Source organism: Crotalus tigris, unplaced genomic scaffold, assembly GCF_016545835.1.
Source record: "Crotalus tigris isolate CLP2741 ecotype Arizona unplaced genomic scaffold, ASM1654583v1 scf7180000020201.887925, whole genome shotgun sequence".
Classification (NCBI taxonomy): Eukaryota; Metazoa; Chordata; class Lepidosauria; order Squamata; family Viperidae; genus Crotalus; species Crotalus tigris.
The window spans coordinates 405,510-423,288 of record NW_024097902.1 but is presented as its reverse complement, the minus strand read 5'-3'; the positions used below and the strand labels follow the sequence as shown (position 1 = coordinate 423,288).

The window sequence follows — 17,779 nt, the reverse complement described above, 5'->3', positions numbered from 1 at the left end:
CTGTTCTACCTTTTATTTTGACCTAGTGATCAAGATGAGAGGAGTTAGTGTTCAACAAATTCTGGAGAGTCATTGGTTTCCCACTGGTCTGTAATGAATATCTTCCTTTTTTGATTTCTTGTTTCACTAAAATTTTGCAGGAGGAAAAGAAGTGGCAAAAAATTAATTTATTACTCCAGAAATGCCATAGTGTATGACACTTTCAGCCAACAGCCATTTTTTCATATGAATTTATGATGCTGTTTACTGTGTTTTTGATCACAACACACACACACACACACACACACACACACAACTCCTAGTCTCATAAAAATCTAACTAATACATTTAAAAAGCATTTATGAGAGATAATTACAGAGAGTAATAGAAAGAGAAGTAATGGTGTAAATCGGCTTTCAATGATTCCTTTCTTGGCTCTCTTCCTTTGTGAGTTTTGTGCTTGAAAACTCTCAGTTGGGAAGAAAGAGGCAGCTAATAGATGGCAGGAGATTCCATCAAAATTGAGGGAGATCTTTCATCATGGAAATAAAAAGATTGATAACGGCATCGGGGATTATTGGAGTTGAAGGCTTTACAGAATACTAGAATAACAGAGTTGGAAGGGACCTTAGATGTCTTCTAGTCCAACCTCCTGCCCAGGCAGGAAACCCTATACCATTTCAGACAAATGGTTGTCCAATCTCTTCTTCAAAACTTCCAATGTTGGAGCAAGGCAACCTTTCCTAAACCTAGTGCACCCCCAATGCTTGAATAATTTGGCTTGATGATTCTAGAATTTGAAATCCCAAACTATTTAGTCAGTGCCATCTTGGGTATGGCTGCACCAAGCTGCTTCCCTACCCCTAATGTGGATGAATGAAAGCAGAAGTCTGTTTTTGATACCAAACCTAGTAAATGTCATTAGTTTCAGACACCTTTGTTATACATCATTTCTAAAAGACAATATACAAAGGTTCCATGTCTAAGCTACTTCCACAATATAGAAGGTTGCTTGTAAGTCGCTTGTCACATGCATGAAACCGTATTCTAGATAGAACTGAACATCTTTCCTTTTCCTATCAATGCTATGAATGAAGTGCCATGAAGACAATGGTCTTAATCCAGATGACACATGACTGCTGTTGCATCATACAATGACGCTATGCAAAAATTGGATTGTTTTAGCTGAAAAGTATTTGATGTGATCTGTGCCCTGTTTTAGACTAATGCTTAAATACATCATTTTAAATAATTGTTTGAATACTTTGAATACTTTGATAAATAAAATTTGTAAATTTGTACCTGAACAATAAAATTAGAATCCTGCACATTATTTCTAGGAAAATGCTTAAACAAAGCTGCTTGTGTACATTATGAATGAATGTTATTACTAGGTTTATTTTGTGATATAATAATATGGTGGTTATTATAAATATATTATGAACATGCTGAATATAATAACACTGATTTTTTCCCTTTCTATCAGCTCATCCCAATGTGGCTTCCAATGATTCAATCCAATCTAAAGGTAGGCTCACCTTAATGTGTTCCCTAAAAACAATTAATTTGTTTTAACTAAATAACTACATTAAATTATGCATCCATTCCAAATTGGACTCATCAGCTATGACTCCAAGACTCTATTTGCATAAACATGAACATAATTTAACTGATGTCTACTAAATACAGGCATGCTTGACTATCAGTGAAAAAACACTAAACTGGATCCAGAGCCTGTTCTGTCAATAGTGCAAGGACCTTTTTTTATTGGTAAAAGAAGCTGGTGTCAAAGTTCCAACAGACAGAACTCTGAGGCTTGCAAATTCCTCAAAGAACATGTACAAAGTATCAGCACAGTCAAAAGTGAAACCAAGTCTGGATACACAAGCAACAATTCCCCAATACAACGTTTAATGTCCCACCCACAAAAGCTATGTAAGCAACTACGTTCCCCAACATGATTATTTGTCGGGCTTTTTATGAAGCGCCCAGTCTCTAGTTTTGGGAACAGCCGATGACCTTGATTCCCATGGGACAAAAGATTATTTTGACTAGTGAAGCACCTGGGCAACTCCCCTCCCTCCGTTCTATGTGGCAGCCTAGAATGAGAAAGAAAATGGCTGCAGCCATGCTCATTTGTAGAGTTGACAGATGGAATGCAGCACTTTTCTGCTGAAGGAGTGGGAAAGTAAAACATTTCCTCTTCCTTTTAGTCTTCCCAGCCAATCCCTCACTATTTTAGATTTCCAAGGGCAGGGAGAGGAAGAAAGTAGAAAGCACAGCTTGCATCCTATTTGCCTCTTAGCTCTTTTTTTTTTTCTCCATACCGTGGATCCATTCCACCTTTTTGTCTTAATAATATTGTGTGCAGAATGCATCCTTTCCCGTTTAAAGGGCCAGAGGATGACCAGCATCAGCTCACATGAGATGGTCAGATGATAATGATATTTGCATAACTATATAAAAAATAGCCAGAATGACCAAAAGTGAGAATGTGAGAAAGAAAAGAATGCTTCCTGTGGAGCTCGAAAGAATGAGTACTCCAAAATTTACAGAATATCAAAAAGAAGCAAACCTCTTAATAGCCAAATCAAAACCAACTAAATGAGAATTAAGCATGTTCAGTAATTGGGGGCACAGAACGAACTGTGATAACTGAATGAAGGAAAAAAGAAGGAGGGAGAAAATGAATTGGCTTGCTAGAACTGCTCAAAGCTTATACAGAACTGAAGGAAACAGACCATTCTGATCAGGAACTGAGGGTATACAGTATTCCAACATTATGTTGCAAGTCCTCCTTGTTGTAATAGTGTGAACTAATGTTGATTTAAAAGGCATCACATTTCTAAATTTGAGTTTCCAGCCCACTAAAGAAAATTATTGTGTTGTGATGGCCTCTTGTTTGTGAAACTTTCTTCTGTCCTTTATCCATATGGCTCAGTAAGATGTGCTATAAGTGGTAGTTTTCTTCAGGTTTAGGATGGCCTTCCATTAAACACTGCTGCTTCTTACTGAATTATCTCATTATGGCCTGTCCTTATTTTCATTCTTTGATGGCTGAATTGATTCTGAATTTGAAAATGAACTGCTTTATTTTAGGATGATACGGCCTTATAATCATTTGAGTTTATTATTATTATTTTAAAAAATTAGAGAACTGACAATAAAACTTGTACATATTTTAACAGCATTTATCTGCTGGCCTCCAGCTCCGCCTACAAGCTATTCAGAACAATGTGAACCATCATAGCCTTAGAATGTTACAGGGATCCGTTCAGATGAACACCAACACTTCTGTCCTTCGCAAGTGGCTGCAGTGTACACAGTTCAAAATGGCTCAAGTGGAAATCCAGTCATCTGAAGCAGCATCTCAGTTTTATCCTTTATGAGTTGGGTAGAATGTTCTGTGAACCTGTTAGTGTAGCAATAATAGGGCTAAAGCTATAAGACAATGGCCATCTTTAGAAACCATACAAAAGTACTGTAGCTCCATTTTTGTTTTGTTCTTGTAGAGAGAAAAAAGTGAAATGGCTAAAGAGGGTAGGCTGTCTGTGTACCTCAATAACCAAAAGCATGTTCTGGCTGATGCATAAGAGACATAACATTTGCAGGAATACTCTATGAAATGAGGGTTTGCTCACTGAAGCTTGAGCCAATGCATATAGCTAGCTGTTTAAATATATGTATTTTAAAACATTCATTTATAAAATAAAATTATTGGTTTCGCCCCTAGGATTTATACACACACACATGCATGCACAGGACATGTATACACACACACAAAGCATTGTGTATGTTCAGATACCTATGTATGCTGCTGTTTTTTTACATTATAACCAAGTCATCTTCATAGTTAAACTTGGTAATGCAATAAATCAGCCATCTCCAACCTCATCCCCTCCAAATGCTTTGGACCACAAATGAGCGGGGATGTGATGGGTTTGGATGATGTGAGCTGTATAGCCCAAAACATTTGGAGGCCACCAGATTGAGGAAGCCGAAACTTTTTTCATTATAAAATAGTTGGTCTTGCAATTTCCTAGGATTTGCCATCCATTTTTCCCTGCAATTTCTATCAGCAACTTGCAAGCATGGCCTGTGCTGAAAGAAAACAAGAATAAAAGAAAAGAAAGCCTTCCAGACTAAACACTCATTACCTTTCCCCTCAAGTTATGCACCTCTTGGCTCACAGGTGCCTCTTGCAAACTGGGGTAGGAGAGGGATCATTCTGGGGTCAATGCTGGCATTTTGCCCAGGGGAACGAGACAGCCAAAGCCAATTCTGCTTACTTACAAAGTGCACTTAGAAATTAGGTGGGTAAACTGTGCCAGTTCACTTGTCTTTTTTAAAAAGAACTACTGAGTAAGTTTAAGTACTTTAACTTGGTTTCATTGCCAGTATTTTTCTTGCAGTTCTTAGGAAACTCTCTGCATACTACTACCTGTACAATGTATTCTATTTCTTCTTATATACTTGTACACACTGAGATTTGAAATAGGCCCCATTCATGGGGATGCCAGAGAGAATACGGATGCTTCAGGCTTCCCTGAGGAAGAGGTTTCAGGTTATAAATTTACATACAGTAAATAGAAAAGTTATAGAACTACTGCATAAAAAACAATGTTAAATATTTTTTAAAAGTGAATTTTAATAGCATTGAGAGAGACTGATCCACTGAGATGTATAGAAGAGCCACTGGTTGCAGTGGACTTTGGATCAGCATCTTTGAATAGCAGAACCTCTTGTAATTAAAACTTTTTGTGTGTATACATAACTGAAATATATTGTATTTATTGCTGTAATCTATTGAAATAAAGATTTAAGCTTTATATGAAAATGCTATTAAAAGCATAACTCTTTAATACCCTGAATAATATTGGTTATTATTCTGTAAAAAATAAAATCATTACCATATTACGCAGCACTTTTTTCCATTATTATTCCCATGAGTCTCCAGTGAATCTTGGCTGAAAAAGCAAGTCTGGAGCTGGTTGATACTAGGCTGAGATGCCATTGGAAGTCACAGGGGTTATTCACTGTAGTGAGAAGTGAAAAAGCTTGAGCTGAGAGATTTTGTTTACCGCAATAGAGTTTTCCCATACAATAATGATGGGAACAAACAGTGCCATACCATTAGACACTTGCAGTGATATCATTAGCTGTTTAATGCTGTAAATGGTATATTTTAGTTGCTGATTTGGAAAAACAGAAGGTGTTTATAGACAGACAAATTCTGTCACTATTAGCCAAAAAATCTCTCCATAAAAAATAAAAACATTGTGCAGCTGTCGCATGTTTTCCTTCCTAATGTGGGGGAAAAAAGAGGATAACTAGCAGTATAGTGAATGGAGCCAATTACAAGACCCTGAGGACAGATCATCTTGAAGTTTGTTTATGTGATTGCTAAGACCTATTTTGTTGATGCTGATTTAATGGCATGTAATCACTAATTGGTGAACTACCTAAGTAAGAAACGTGGCCTAAAAAGCATTTGGAAGATTACAATGAAAGATGGACATTGAAGCCCAAATTCAGTGAATGAGACAAAGTGATTTGTATAGCATAACCAGGGCTGTTTTTGTCATAGAATGCACCGGAACAGAGTTCCGGCACCTTTTTTCAATGGATTTTCCAGAGTTGCGTTCTTTTTCTATTGTTGCTCTTGCTATCCTCGTTTGCTTTTGAAAATGCCCTGCTGGTGGTACAGTGCGAGTGGGGTCCCCTCCAGCACTGTCTGCCTCCTCTAGGAGGAGCTATGAGGTGCCAGAGCACCATAGCCAGATTGATTGGCTGGGTCAGACCATGTGGTGTGGAAGCTGAAGGTGGCGGTGGAAGACACATAAACATGGAGGCCATTTTTCACAAGAAGGTGAGTGAGCCTTTTGCCTTCCCTTACGTAAGGTGTGGTGTGTGAGAGGTTAAAAAGAGGTGAAGCAAGAGGAAAGAAAGGCAGCTGGCGTGGAAGCTTTGCTGTTTCAGTTCCTTGGGTAGTTCAAAGGCTGGGATGTCTACGAAAATTTCTTTTTAGTCCTTTATACTTTATATTCAGACTGCAGAGGAGAAGAATACGAATAAAGCCAATGTCTTGTGATTTGGAGGTTTTATTAATAATAATAATATATATTAATTATATATTGGTCAGATGTAAAGGTAGACCTACAGTATGAGGTTTAATCAGATCTATTTATTAAATTGGGTTTAACATAAAGGTAAATTAAAAGTAATCTGTTCACTGACAAAGTTTCAACTTTAATTTGTTTCAAGTCAATATCCATTTTAAACTCCAAATGTAAATATTTCCACCTTGTTTGACAACTTCTTAAAAATAATTCAATCTTTTACAAGCAACCAAATTTTGCTTTATTGGGCCAATTTCATTCTACATAGAAAGCTGACATTTCCACTCATTAAACTAAATGGGTATGCCAGTGGTAAATGTCCCAAAAGATTAATAAAATGCCTTCTTGTAATTTAAAGCCACACAGTGCAGGGTCACATTAATATTAGTATTATCTTAACTTGAACAAAATCCTAGTCTTTTAGATACACCAAAAATTGAAGGGTTTTTTTTTCAACTACAAAGGTAAACCTTGTAGGGTAGGCAAGGCGGGTTGTATGACTTGTGTGAGTTCTGGCACCTGGGGAAGAAGAGCAGGACACTCAGTTCTGAAACAATATGGCAGTTACATATAGAGTTCCTACACATACCAGGAAGAAGAATCTAATGCCATCCCCTTACAATGTTTCCCTGTGCTCTGGAGTTTCCTGTCCTTCCCTAATCTAATGTTCCCCACATCTGATAGACCTGTAAACTCCTACGATCTCAGAAACCGTGTTAGCTGAAGACTAAGAAAATAAACTGAACACCTCTAGGAAGGTATCAGGTTATTTCTTCTAATTGCTTTTATTAAGTGCTATCTTTCAACAGTTATTCCACAGCAAATTATAAAACGTTAAAGTTTAAAAATATGAAACCAAACAGCTCTAATGACAGTACGTAATTATTTTCCAGGAGCAAAAAATACTGGTTGCACCATAACTGTTAAAATAATCAAGTTATTTCTTCATCAGAACCTAATAGTGTGAAATCCCATTATAAAAAGTAACGATAAAGGTTTCCCTGTCCAGCTTTGTCCGAAGATATTTTCCATGGTCATGTGGTCAGCATGGCTATACACCAAAAGTGCACAGAATGTGGTTACCTTCCCACCAAAATGGCACCTATTTATTCACATTTGCATTCTTTCGAACTGCTAGGTGGGCAGGAGCTGGGGCAGGAACGGGAGCTCATCCTGTTGCATGGCACTTGGTTCTTGAACCCAGGCTGTCAGCTTTTCAGCTGACAAGCATAATGTCCCTCAAGAGCCCCTCCCTCTCTTCCTCATCCCCCCAACACACTCCTACTGTCTGCCCCCCCAGTGGTCCCAGGGGTTGCCACTCCCGCTGCCATACCCCTCCCTCTAGTCCTGGTGACAGATCTGCAAGGCCCCAAAACTTGCAGAGCAGTCATAGTACTTTTTAAAAAATCTTTCTTTACACGCTGCCCCCTCCCAGCCCCTGTGATCGCCCATGACCAATCTCATGCTGCCCCTGCAGCACCATTGCTTCTACCTGCCATGGTTATGTTTCTTGTGCAGGCCCAGGTCAAACAGTGTCTGGACAAATGGGCTAGGCCGAAAAGTGGGGGGAAGGCCAGGGGCCCATTGGCCAGGGATAATAGTTGGGGGAGGGCCAGCAGAGAAGGAAAGCTGGCTGTAAATGGGCTGAGGCGGGTGGCAGGAGGCAAAAGAGGCGCGGCCAAGGGTCTGGGCCTAAACATCCCATTCTGCTCACAACATCTCAACAGTGAGTTTTTAACACATAATAGTTAATTGATAAGCTACTTGGAATCTGTGTCACATGTAACTTGCATCTGTATAACTAAATCTTTCACCATTTTCCCTACCTGCCCTCCATCCCAATTTAATTTTGATACCAATCAAGCCACCCTAAGCATCTGATGAAGCTACAACTCATGGAACTTAGTTCTTTTAATAAATGTATTTATTGAATTTATATAGCCTTCCATCCCATCACAAGCAACTTTGAGTGGTGTACAGCAGAGGTGAAAAGTGGTAAATAAATACTAAAACAATCAGTATTATTATTTAAAACATTTATTTTAATAATAATTTTCCTGAAAGTAGGATTGTCAAGGCAAAATTGACATTCCTCTTTTTAGTATATTGTATCCAAAGGTTTGCCTTTGTATAGACATTATAAAATCAACACACATGCACTTACACATGTATCTACCTTTTGCCTCTCTTAGTGGCAAAATGCACAATTAAGGATATAGGGTTTTACAATTATTCAAAACTAAACATTCCAATAGTGGGTAATTATAGATAAAAGTATCTGTATTGTTAGACTTCAGGGCAATAATACCATCTGTGTAACTAGTGTTATTTTAGTTCAATTGGCTTCTCTATTGAGTTTGAGGCTTTGCCAACCTGGCATTCTTCAGACATTTTGGCAATGCTGCTGGGCAGATGAGATTGGAAGGAGTTGATGGGATTTGTAGGCTAGGCCCAGATTGGACTATTTAGCTGCTGTTCATTTCTTAAGTGGAACATTGCACTGAACCCAAAGAGTATTCTGCCAAATCTAACACAGAGAGGATAGTTATGATCAGCAAGCAGATGCCTCCACCAAGAAGATAAATACTTAAGTTCCAGAGTCTTTGGAATAGTTGTAATTCGTTCACTTGCCAAAGAGTCCACAAGATCCAATGAAATGTGTATGTTATGATTCTACGTAAAAATGTTGCAGGCATCTTACTGAATGCTTTTGAAAAGTAATAAAATATTTAAAAGCCATAAATGATTTGTTTGTCCAGCTACTGAATTATATATGGAAAGAGTTGACCTACTGTTCCATTACTTCTATCAAATTTGCCATCATGATTTGTTTGCCAGCTTTGATAGGATCTAGCTAAATGCAATTCCAGACTGCAATGTTATCCAGGCCAGTACTGACAGTGGGAAGGTGTTTCTAGGGATCTTAGTATCTAAATATGAATGTATTCCTTCAGTCCTAGTTATTTTAATAAAAATTAGAAATTGCTTTTCTGTCTGAAAGGCATTCAAAATAACATGAAAACAATAAAGCAAGAATTAAAAATGCAACACAGCGCTATCATTAAGTAGAATGGTTCCTCTAGGAATTTTTAATTATAAATATGTTTATAGTTAAAAATTCCTAGAGGAACCACTCCAATAAGTTTAGGGAGACAAACTTTCCCAGATATCTCTCTAGGAAATTCCTAACCTTTGGTTTTAGCACATTTTTCTTCCAGAAGATTACAGAACATAATCTTTGACCTAAACCTAACCGTCAGGGAAGACCTAATGGCAAGTAGAGTAGTGAGAACTTATCCACCTCTGCCTTGAACAGTTACACCCAAACTGTTTGCACAAGCAGAATATTGCTTTGTTCAAAAGCTAAGACAATTTGCCAGCTTTTCGTTTCTGCAAGAGACTGTATGCCTTTTAGCAGCATCAGAGGGAAGGCGGGCATCCCTAGCATTTTCCCATGAGAAAAGGATAGGAAGATGCTCCTATATGGCAATTTCTACCTATATGGCATCTGTCAAGGAGAAAAACAAAACTGTCCAGAAGAATGGTGGTGAATCATTTGGACCGCTGTATTTCTGGAATGGGCTGTTCTAAACTTTTGCATGCTGGCACAGCAAGCCATAGCATTAGGCAGCAAATTACTTGAAATGCTTCTTTATGGCTTTTATTGCCAGCTTGAAGAGGAGGCAATTTCCTTGCTATGCCAGCTGAATTTTATAATGGCACTCAAGGATTTCGCAATAACAGCTCTCCCTTTCCTTGGTGAGAAGGGTGTGCGGGAGAAGGGAGATTTTTTTCCACTGGATGATTGGTTGGTGCTTTGACCCAACTTTCTCTTATCAAATGAAGTCCTTTCTGGACTGGCATGTTTTAATTATGAATCCTGGAAAGTTGATATAATCATGGCTTTATTCCAAATCTCAGCAATTGATGTTATTGATTTAATTAGTAGGCTCATAATGCCTTTGAATGTTCAATGAAATCAAATCCAGTTTTGGTAATGATGCCTACTTGTTAATTAATTGAGATTTATTTGTATATTTATAGCTCTTCGTGTCCTAAGGATCTCAGAGTATGGATTACAATCCCCCCAAAATCCCTTCAACAGAGAAGAACATGAAATAAATATATATACAATCCTAAAAGACTAAAGCATCGATCTCCACAATACAAAACAATAGTTAGAAAGGCACATATTACCAATGGGTAAAAATGTAGTGACTATCCTATTGAATGTCCCCAATACTGAAGGGGGAACATCAGAGTTTTTCCTGGCCTTGAGAAGGAAATCAAGTTGGCACCAGTATTTCTGTCATTCACATGATTCAATTAGTTCGTCAGTGAGAACTTTGCTGTTTCAGGAGAGCAAGAGGAATTCAATTTGGTTGCTCCCTAAACATTTGAAATAGTATAAAATCCCTGTGCCACATGAATTGGTGGTTCTGCTTGCCAAGATCCTGAACCAATCAAAATTTTCTGTGCTGTGTGAACTCAGCCTGAGGTTTCATTTATGATTCAGCAGCAAATCACTTGAGTTGCATAAAATGGGGAATTAGACATAACAAAATTCTCTGTTTTCAATTTGCCAGATGCAGAAATATATTTTAAGAAGTCCAGAATAATATATCCTGGAAAATTAATGTATAGGATCGGCCAGGACACAAAACATGTCTGGAGAATACAGTATATGGCACTGCTTCCATAGGAATAATGTAGAGTCCTCTCTGAAGCGCCATTGCCCCTTTTAAGAAGTGATTTACCTGCCTTATTTTCATTAAATACATAAAAACAAATAAACCACTCTTGTAGTAGAGTGCACTACTTTTTTTTCCACCACAATTTCAAGAGGTTTCCCCTGGTTTTTTGAAGAGGAAAAAGCAATTTCATCTTCTGTTAGATTGCTTGTTATAGGTACAAATCAGAATGCAATCAAGGTTGAAGCACTAAAAAAAAAAAAAGCACAGCATTCTTAGGGCAATCAAGACTTAATTCATCAGCAGGGAACCTCCAAATCATCTGCTTCTTAGCAGACAAAAACACTGGATGAATTGCTGAGTCAGTTCCTTCTCTTGTATTGCTTTTTTCTTTTATTCTGTTTTGCACTGCTGAGTGAAGGAGAGAAGAGTTGCTTCTGCCAGTGCAGGCAAATGTGAGATGGATGTATCTGTCAAAACCTAAGCAAAAATCCTCCGATTGTTTTCCTCCTTCCCTCCCCCTCTCTCCTCCACCTGTCTCTCCCATTCTTTCAAATGAAATTAGAAAGAATTAGATTTTTGAAGCATGACTATAGCCTTGCAAATTATTCAGGGAAGCTCAGTCCACCTTCCTGAACATCTTCTCCACTGTCCAAACTTATTTGCTCATCTTCTCTTTCATTTATTAGATTTCATGATTTAAACTTGATTTGCAGTTGATGGATTTTTTTTTTAAAAAAAAATCATACAGGCAGTTCATCGAGGTCAATCTTTTATATTGGGAATGGAATAGCCTTCAGTCTGCTGGCAGTCAACAGTTGCCTGGGAGAAATGAGCAATGGCTTCTTTCATGGCAAACTAGTTTTGTTATAACTGAAAAAAATATGGCCAGAGTAAAAATGATGTTAACATCCAGGCAATAAGAAGTATTCTAACTGCTTCTGAAATGTTCCAGTATAAGGGGAATGTGGATGTGACAAAAAGCCAAGGGGAAAAGGACTAGAAAAAGAAAAGTTTGGAAAACATAAATGTGATATACCCAGTAAAATAACATATTCTTGGTTTTCTTTTTAAAATCTTATTTAATTGTTTAATTACTTGTTTTGTAAACCATTGCATAAATTCAAAAATCCAATAACTAAGACTGCAGATCTATTGAATGTTAACGGCTTCTCAGGACTCTCCGAACCCAAATTTAGTACCCTTTCAAAAGAGTACAGTGTTGCTTTGAGTAAAAGATGTTTTACAACAAATTCCTATTTTCCTGCAATAAGGATTCAAAAATTTAAAAAGCAGCAGCTGAAGCATTAAAATATCATATACCTGATTTGATTTTTTTTTTAAAAAAAGCTAGGAAATCTAGTTCCGGTAGTGAATCCACAATTCATAGTTATCATTTTTTTTTACCTAGGAAACATTATTAAATCTATGGTTGGAAAAAATGTGGACTTGATATTTCTGGGTTTAATTAATATGTAATACAAGATCTGTGTACATTATAGAAAATCAGTATCTATCCATCATCAATCTATTTATGTTATGCATACACAATTAAGAAAACAATCTTTAAACTTAAAACAGTATCAAAGCCATTCTTTATTGACAAAGAATTAAATATAGAATATTTGTTGGGTCTCTGTTATAATCTAATCCTTTATAAATCAAATTTATGACAAAACAGCTTAACTAAACTATTGTCGCTACTTAAGGACTCAGGGATCAAGGGAACTAAGTGTCAATGTCACCAAGACACAGAGATGTCAATACTGCAAAAGGATCTATTAGTAATCTTGGCAAGGAACAACTATGATTTATAGCATACTCCAATTTGCCTAAAATGTGACAGCCATTCAGACATTGCAGATGTCATCGATTGCCAGAGGCCAGAGGGAACTTCAGTACAATGCTCCAAGGTAGCATTTGCTTTATTGTTACTGTTTTATTGTGCACTATGAACCTGTAGGTGTCAAAACTAGGATTAAATTCTGCACAGTTATAATGAATCATGGCATCTTCAGACCCGAGTTACAGTTTTGATCGATTATGTTCTCTCAACTTGTTGTCAACCCTTAGTGAGCAAATAGATTTTCTTCATGACAATCTGTCCCTAAGCTATTTCTTCAGGTCTTCCAGCAGTGCGCCCATCACCACTGTAACTGAGTTATTCACCTTGATGCTGGTCATCATCTTCTCTTTTTCCCCCCTCTTACATCTTTCCCAGCATTGAGTGAGTGGATCCTCATATAATGTATCTAAACTAGGATAATTTGAGCTTTATTTGTGCCTTGAGTGAGAACTCTGGATTGATTTGTTTGATGTTCCATTGTTTTTTTTTTCCCCTGTGTCTGTCCATAGTATTCCCAAGAATTTTCCCCCACACAAAATTTCAAAATCATCAATATTCTCCCTATCCTGTTTTTTCCAACATCCCACTTTGATTTTCATAGAGTATCACAGGGAATACTGTGGTTTTCTGATTTTAACAGCTACAGTACAGACACATCACAATAGTTGTATATCTTTTCCAAGGTCTGCTCTAAGTGCTCTACCAAATGTTGGTCTGCAGCTTATTTCTTGATAGCTTGCACCTTTATAGTAGATGATTGATCTTAAAAATCAGAAAGTATCTACCCCTTGATATTTTCATGCTTTATTTTAAAGCTTGTACCTATTATTGTATCTATTATCATTAATGTTCTTTATATTTAGTACCATTTTTTCACTGTTTTTCCTTGACTTTCCTTGACAGCCATTTGTCTGAAATAGTATATTTCCTGCCTGAACAGGGGTTGGATTAGATGATCTCCAAGGTCCCTTTCAACTATTATTATTATTATTATTATTGATCATCGCACAATTAGCCAGATGTTCAGACTGTATTTGGCATTTTTGTCTGCCTATTGAGTCCTTACCAAGGACATTATTATTATTTTATTTATTTATTTATTTATTTATTTATGAGACTTATATACCGCTTTAAGTGCAAGCACTCTCTAAGTGGTGTACACCAGTAAGCAATGTGTGTGTGTGTGTGTGTGTGTGTGTGTGTGTGTGTGTGTGTGTGTATATATATATATATATATATATATATATATATATATATATATATATATATATATATATAGGTCTTTGGTTGTTCGGGTTTTCTCCCGCGTAAAATTGGAAGTGTCTTGGCAACGTTTCGACGAAGTCACATTCGTCATCTTCAGGCTGGTGTTTTTAGCTTCTTGCTTTGAGCAGCAATGTGTGGTTTTAGCTGTTTCTTCCTTTTAACTGCCAGTGAGGGTATGAACTGATTGGATGGGAGCTTGGCTGTGTTCTGATTGGGTGGAGGTGTGTTCTGAATGGTTAGGGGCTTGGCTGTGCTCTGATTGGCTGGGGGAGTGTTCTGTTTGGTTGTGCTCAGGTTAGTCTGAGTTGCAGAGGGGTTTAAGATTTTGGGGTTAGGGAGTCGTTTGTCAATAAGGGCAGGTTTCCAAATGGCTGGTAGGCGGGAGGTATCATCTCGCTTGTTCATGCTGTGTGGGCGTTTTTCTATCTCGATGGCTTCTCTGATTATTCTGTTATTAAAATGTTCACTTTTGGCAATGGTTCTGGTATTTTTAAAGTCAATTTCATGTCCTGTGGCTTTAAGGTGTTGGACCAGGGAAGATGTTGGTTCCTCTTTTTTGACTGAGTTCTTATGTTCTTCAATGCGTGCACTTATTCTTCTGTTGGTTTGTCCGATGTATGTGGTGGGACAAGTGGTGCATGGGATTTCGTATACTCCTTGATTTTCTAATTCAATTTTATCTTTGGGGTTTCTAAGGATGGTGGATATTTTTCTGTTTGTGCAGAATGCTGTTTTGATGTTGTGTTTATGGAGGATCTTACTGATTCTGTCTGTGGTGCCTTTTATGTATGGGAGGAGGGCTTTGCCGTTTTCTTGTTCTTTGTCTTGGATTTTGGTGGGGGTTTCTTTTTGGATTAGGTTTGTAATCTTATTTCTATGGAATCCATTGGATGTTAGTACATTGGTGAGAGTGTGTAGTTCGGGTTTTAGGTGTTGTTCGTCAGCTAAGCGTTTTGTTCTGGAGATGAGTGTCTTGGCTACAGAGTTGATCTGTGCTGGGTGGTGGTGTGAGAGAGCGTGCAGATAGCGGTTTGTGTGTGTTTTCTTCTGGTAGATGGTGTGTCCTAGGGAGCCATTGGATTTCTTGTAGACTAAGACATCCAGGAAGGGAAGTTGGTTGTTAGCTTCTGTTTCCATGGTGAACTGTATTTTGGGGTGTAGGCTGTTGAGGTGTGTGAGGAAGTTGTCCAGTTTTTCTTTCCCATGTGGCCAGATTATGAAGGTGTCGTCTACGTATCTGAGCCAGAGTTTGGGTTTGTGATCCGATTTTTCTAGAGCTTGGGTTTCAAAGTGTTCCATGTAGAGGTTGGCAATGACAGGTGAGAGGGGTGATCCCATGGGTGCTCCTTCTGTTTGTTTGTATTTTTGTCCGTTATAGATGAAGTATGTGTTGGATAGGCAGTGGTTGGTCAGATCTAAGATGTGTTTGGGGGGGTTATATTTGTTTTGAATAGCTGTCAAGGCTTCTTTGATAGGCACTTGGGTGAAGAGGGATATGACATCGAAGCTCACTAGTAGGTCGCTGGGCTGTAAGCTTTGTTTCTTTATGATCTCTATAAACTGGAATGAGTTTTTTACGTGTGAGGTGATGGATTCTGCATAGGGCTGTAGTTGTTTGGCGAGAAATTTGGCTAGGTTTTGTAGAGGTGAGCCTATGGAGCTGACTATAGGTCTGAGTGGGGTTCCTTCTTTGTGTATCTTGGGGAGACCATAGAGTTTAGGGCATCTGGATGATTTCTCTCTGGGAATGATTCTTTGCTGGATCTCTTCGCTAATGGGGGAGGCTTTTATCTTGGTTCTGGTGGTTTTTTCCAGGTAGGTGGTGGGATCTGTATTTAGGGGTTTGTATGTGGAGTCTTGGAGTAGGTTGGTTAATTTGGTTTGGTAGTCAGATGTGTTCATAACCACCGTGGCGTTGCCCTTGTCTGCTGGTAGGATTATTATGCTGGTGTCTTCTTTCAGGTTACGTAGTGCTGTCTGTTCCTCTTTGGGTAAGTTGCTTTTGGGTGGCTTGCTGGTGCAGAGGATGTTGGTGATTTTGAGTCTGATTTTGTTAGCGTCATCGGGGTTGATTTTGGTCAGGCTGGTTTCAACTTCACATATAATGGTTTCAGTGGGGATGTGTTTGGGAGCGACTGCAAAGTTGAATCCTTTGGAAAGGACATTGGTTTCGGCTTTGGTGAGGATCCTATCTGAGATGTTATGCACTGTTTGTTTCATGTGTGGCTGTGAGGGAGGAGGGGTTTGTTTCTGGCGTTCTTGTAGTCTTCGGAGTTTGTTGGTGTGTGTATCTGTCTTGAGGGTGGTCTGTGTTTCGGCTCTCCAGACGGCGAGTTGTTTGGATTTGTCCCAAAGTGCGGGGTGGATCTTGTTGCTGAGTTTGAGGTGGAGTGTGAGGAGATCTTTGTTAATTCGGTCTAGGAGGAATCTTTTTGTGTGAAGTTCATTTCTGATTAGGGCCAATTCTGTTCTTTTCAGGATCCGTTTGGTGGCTGCAGAGTTGGAGTGGAATTTCAGTTGGAAACATGTGGGGATTAGATTTTGATCTCGGCAGTTACGTAGGAATGCGAGGTCACATAAAATGGAAGCTCTTTGGACTTCAAGTTTTTCATAGGTCCTGGTCAGATGGTGGATTTCCTCCCCGTAGAGGTTCGATATTTGTTTTCTGAGGTTTTCGCGGGTATTTGTATATAGGTCTTTGGTTGTTCGGGTTTTCTCCCGCGTAAAATTGGAAGTGTCTTGGCGACGTTTCAACGAAGTCCCATTCGTCATCTTCAGGCTGGTGTTTTTAGCTTCGTGCTTCGAGCAGCACGCAGCTGAAAACACCAGCCTGAAGATGACGAATGGAACTTCGTCGAAACGTCGCCAAGACACTTCCAATTTTACGCGGGAGAAAACCCGAACAACCAAAGACCTACATATATATATATATATATATATATATATATATATATATATATATATATATATTTACATTGCCCCCAACAATCTGGGTCCTCATTTTAACTGTGTCTCTTTTATGAGATTCTTTTCCACGCAAGTTCATCAGTTATATGCAACTAGTAGATTTAGAGAATTTTGCCACACAAACACCATTTCTATAATTCTCAGTATTAATGGCAGGGTTTGCAAGTGGATGAAGCAAAATGAGATTTGATTTGGTTCTGCATAAAGTGCAACCACATCTGTTATAGTTTGGAAATCCACAATTTATGTTTTAGTCTCTTCTGCAAGCCTAAGACATTGTGGTATATTTCATAAATTTTGGCTAAACAAACCATGGTTTAGCATAATGTATAATTTAGGTCTTCATGAGAAAGGGATTCTCCTGGTCTTAAGATATAAAAAATTGTGGGTACGTTAAATCAAGGTACTTATTCACTAAGTCACAAATCACCATGCAGAATTTAGCTCCCTGACTGTGTTTCCTTTTGGAGGATTCTATCTAGAAGAGATTAGAGCAGAATCTTACAAATTACAATAGTTCACAAACTTCTCCAGGAGTTGGAAAAGTTTGAGTCTCAACTCTGAGCATTATCTAGAAAGAAAGAAGAATACTGGAACGATCACATCCAAGTTCTAGTAATGCAAGTCAAGGACCACAGTAAAAAAAATTGGACTAAAAATAAATATAAAGAACATTAATGACAATAGGTACAATAACCAGCCTTAGAATTGACCATGAAAATATTGAGCGGGTAGATACTGATTTTTAAGATCAACCATTTACTATACAGGAGCAAGAGCAAGTAATATGCTGCAGACTAGCATTTGATAGAGCAGTCACCAAGGCCCTGGAAAAGATATACAACTATTGTGATGTGACTACATTTCATAAGCCTCAAAAGAAATACCTCCTAGCAATAAATTAGTACTAG

At 38.1% G+C, this 17,779-nt stretch overlaps 1 protein-coding gene across 12 annotated transcripts in view; it reads left to right on the top strand.

The window, feature by feature from the left end:
• UNC79 (unc-79 homolog, NALCN channel complex subunit) overlaps positions 1-4,900 on the top strand; it is a 176,024-nt gene extending 171,124 nt beyond the window's left edge. For all 12 annotated transcript variants that reach the window (XM_039365857.1, XM_039365854.1, XM_039365847.1 and 9 more), the window contains 2 exons: positions 1,466-1,507; positions 3,168-4,900. In XM_039365857.1, coding sequence (XP_039221791.1) covers positions 1,466-1,507; positions 3,168-3,368 — 243 coding nt within the window. In that variant the 3' untranslated portion in view covers positions 3,369-4,900. The remainder of the gene's footprint in view (positions 1-1,465; positions 1,508-3,167) is intronic.
• Positions 4,901-17,779: the final 12,879 nt, after the last annotated feature.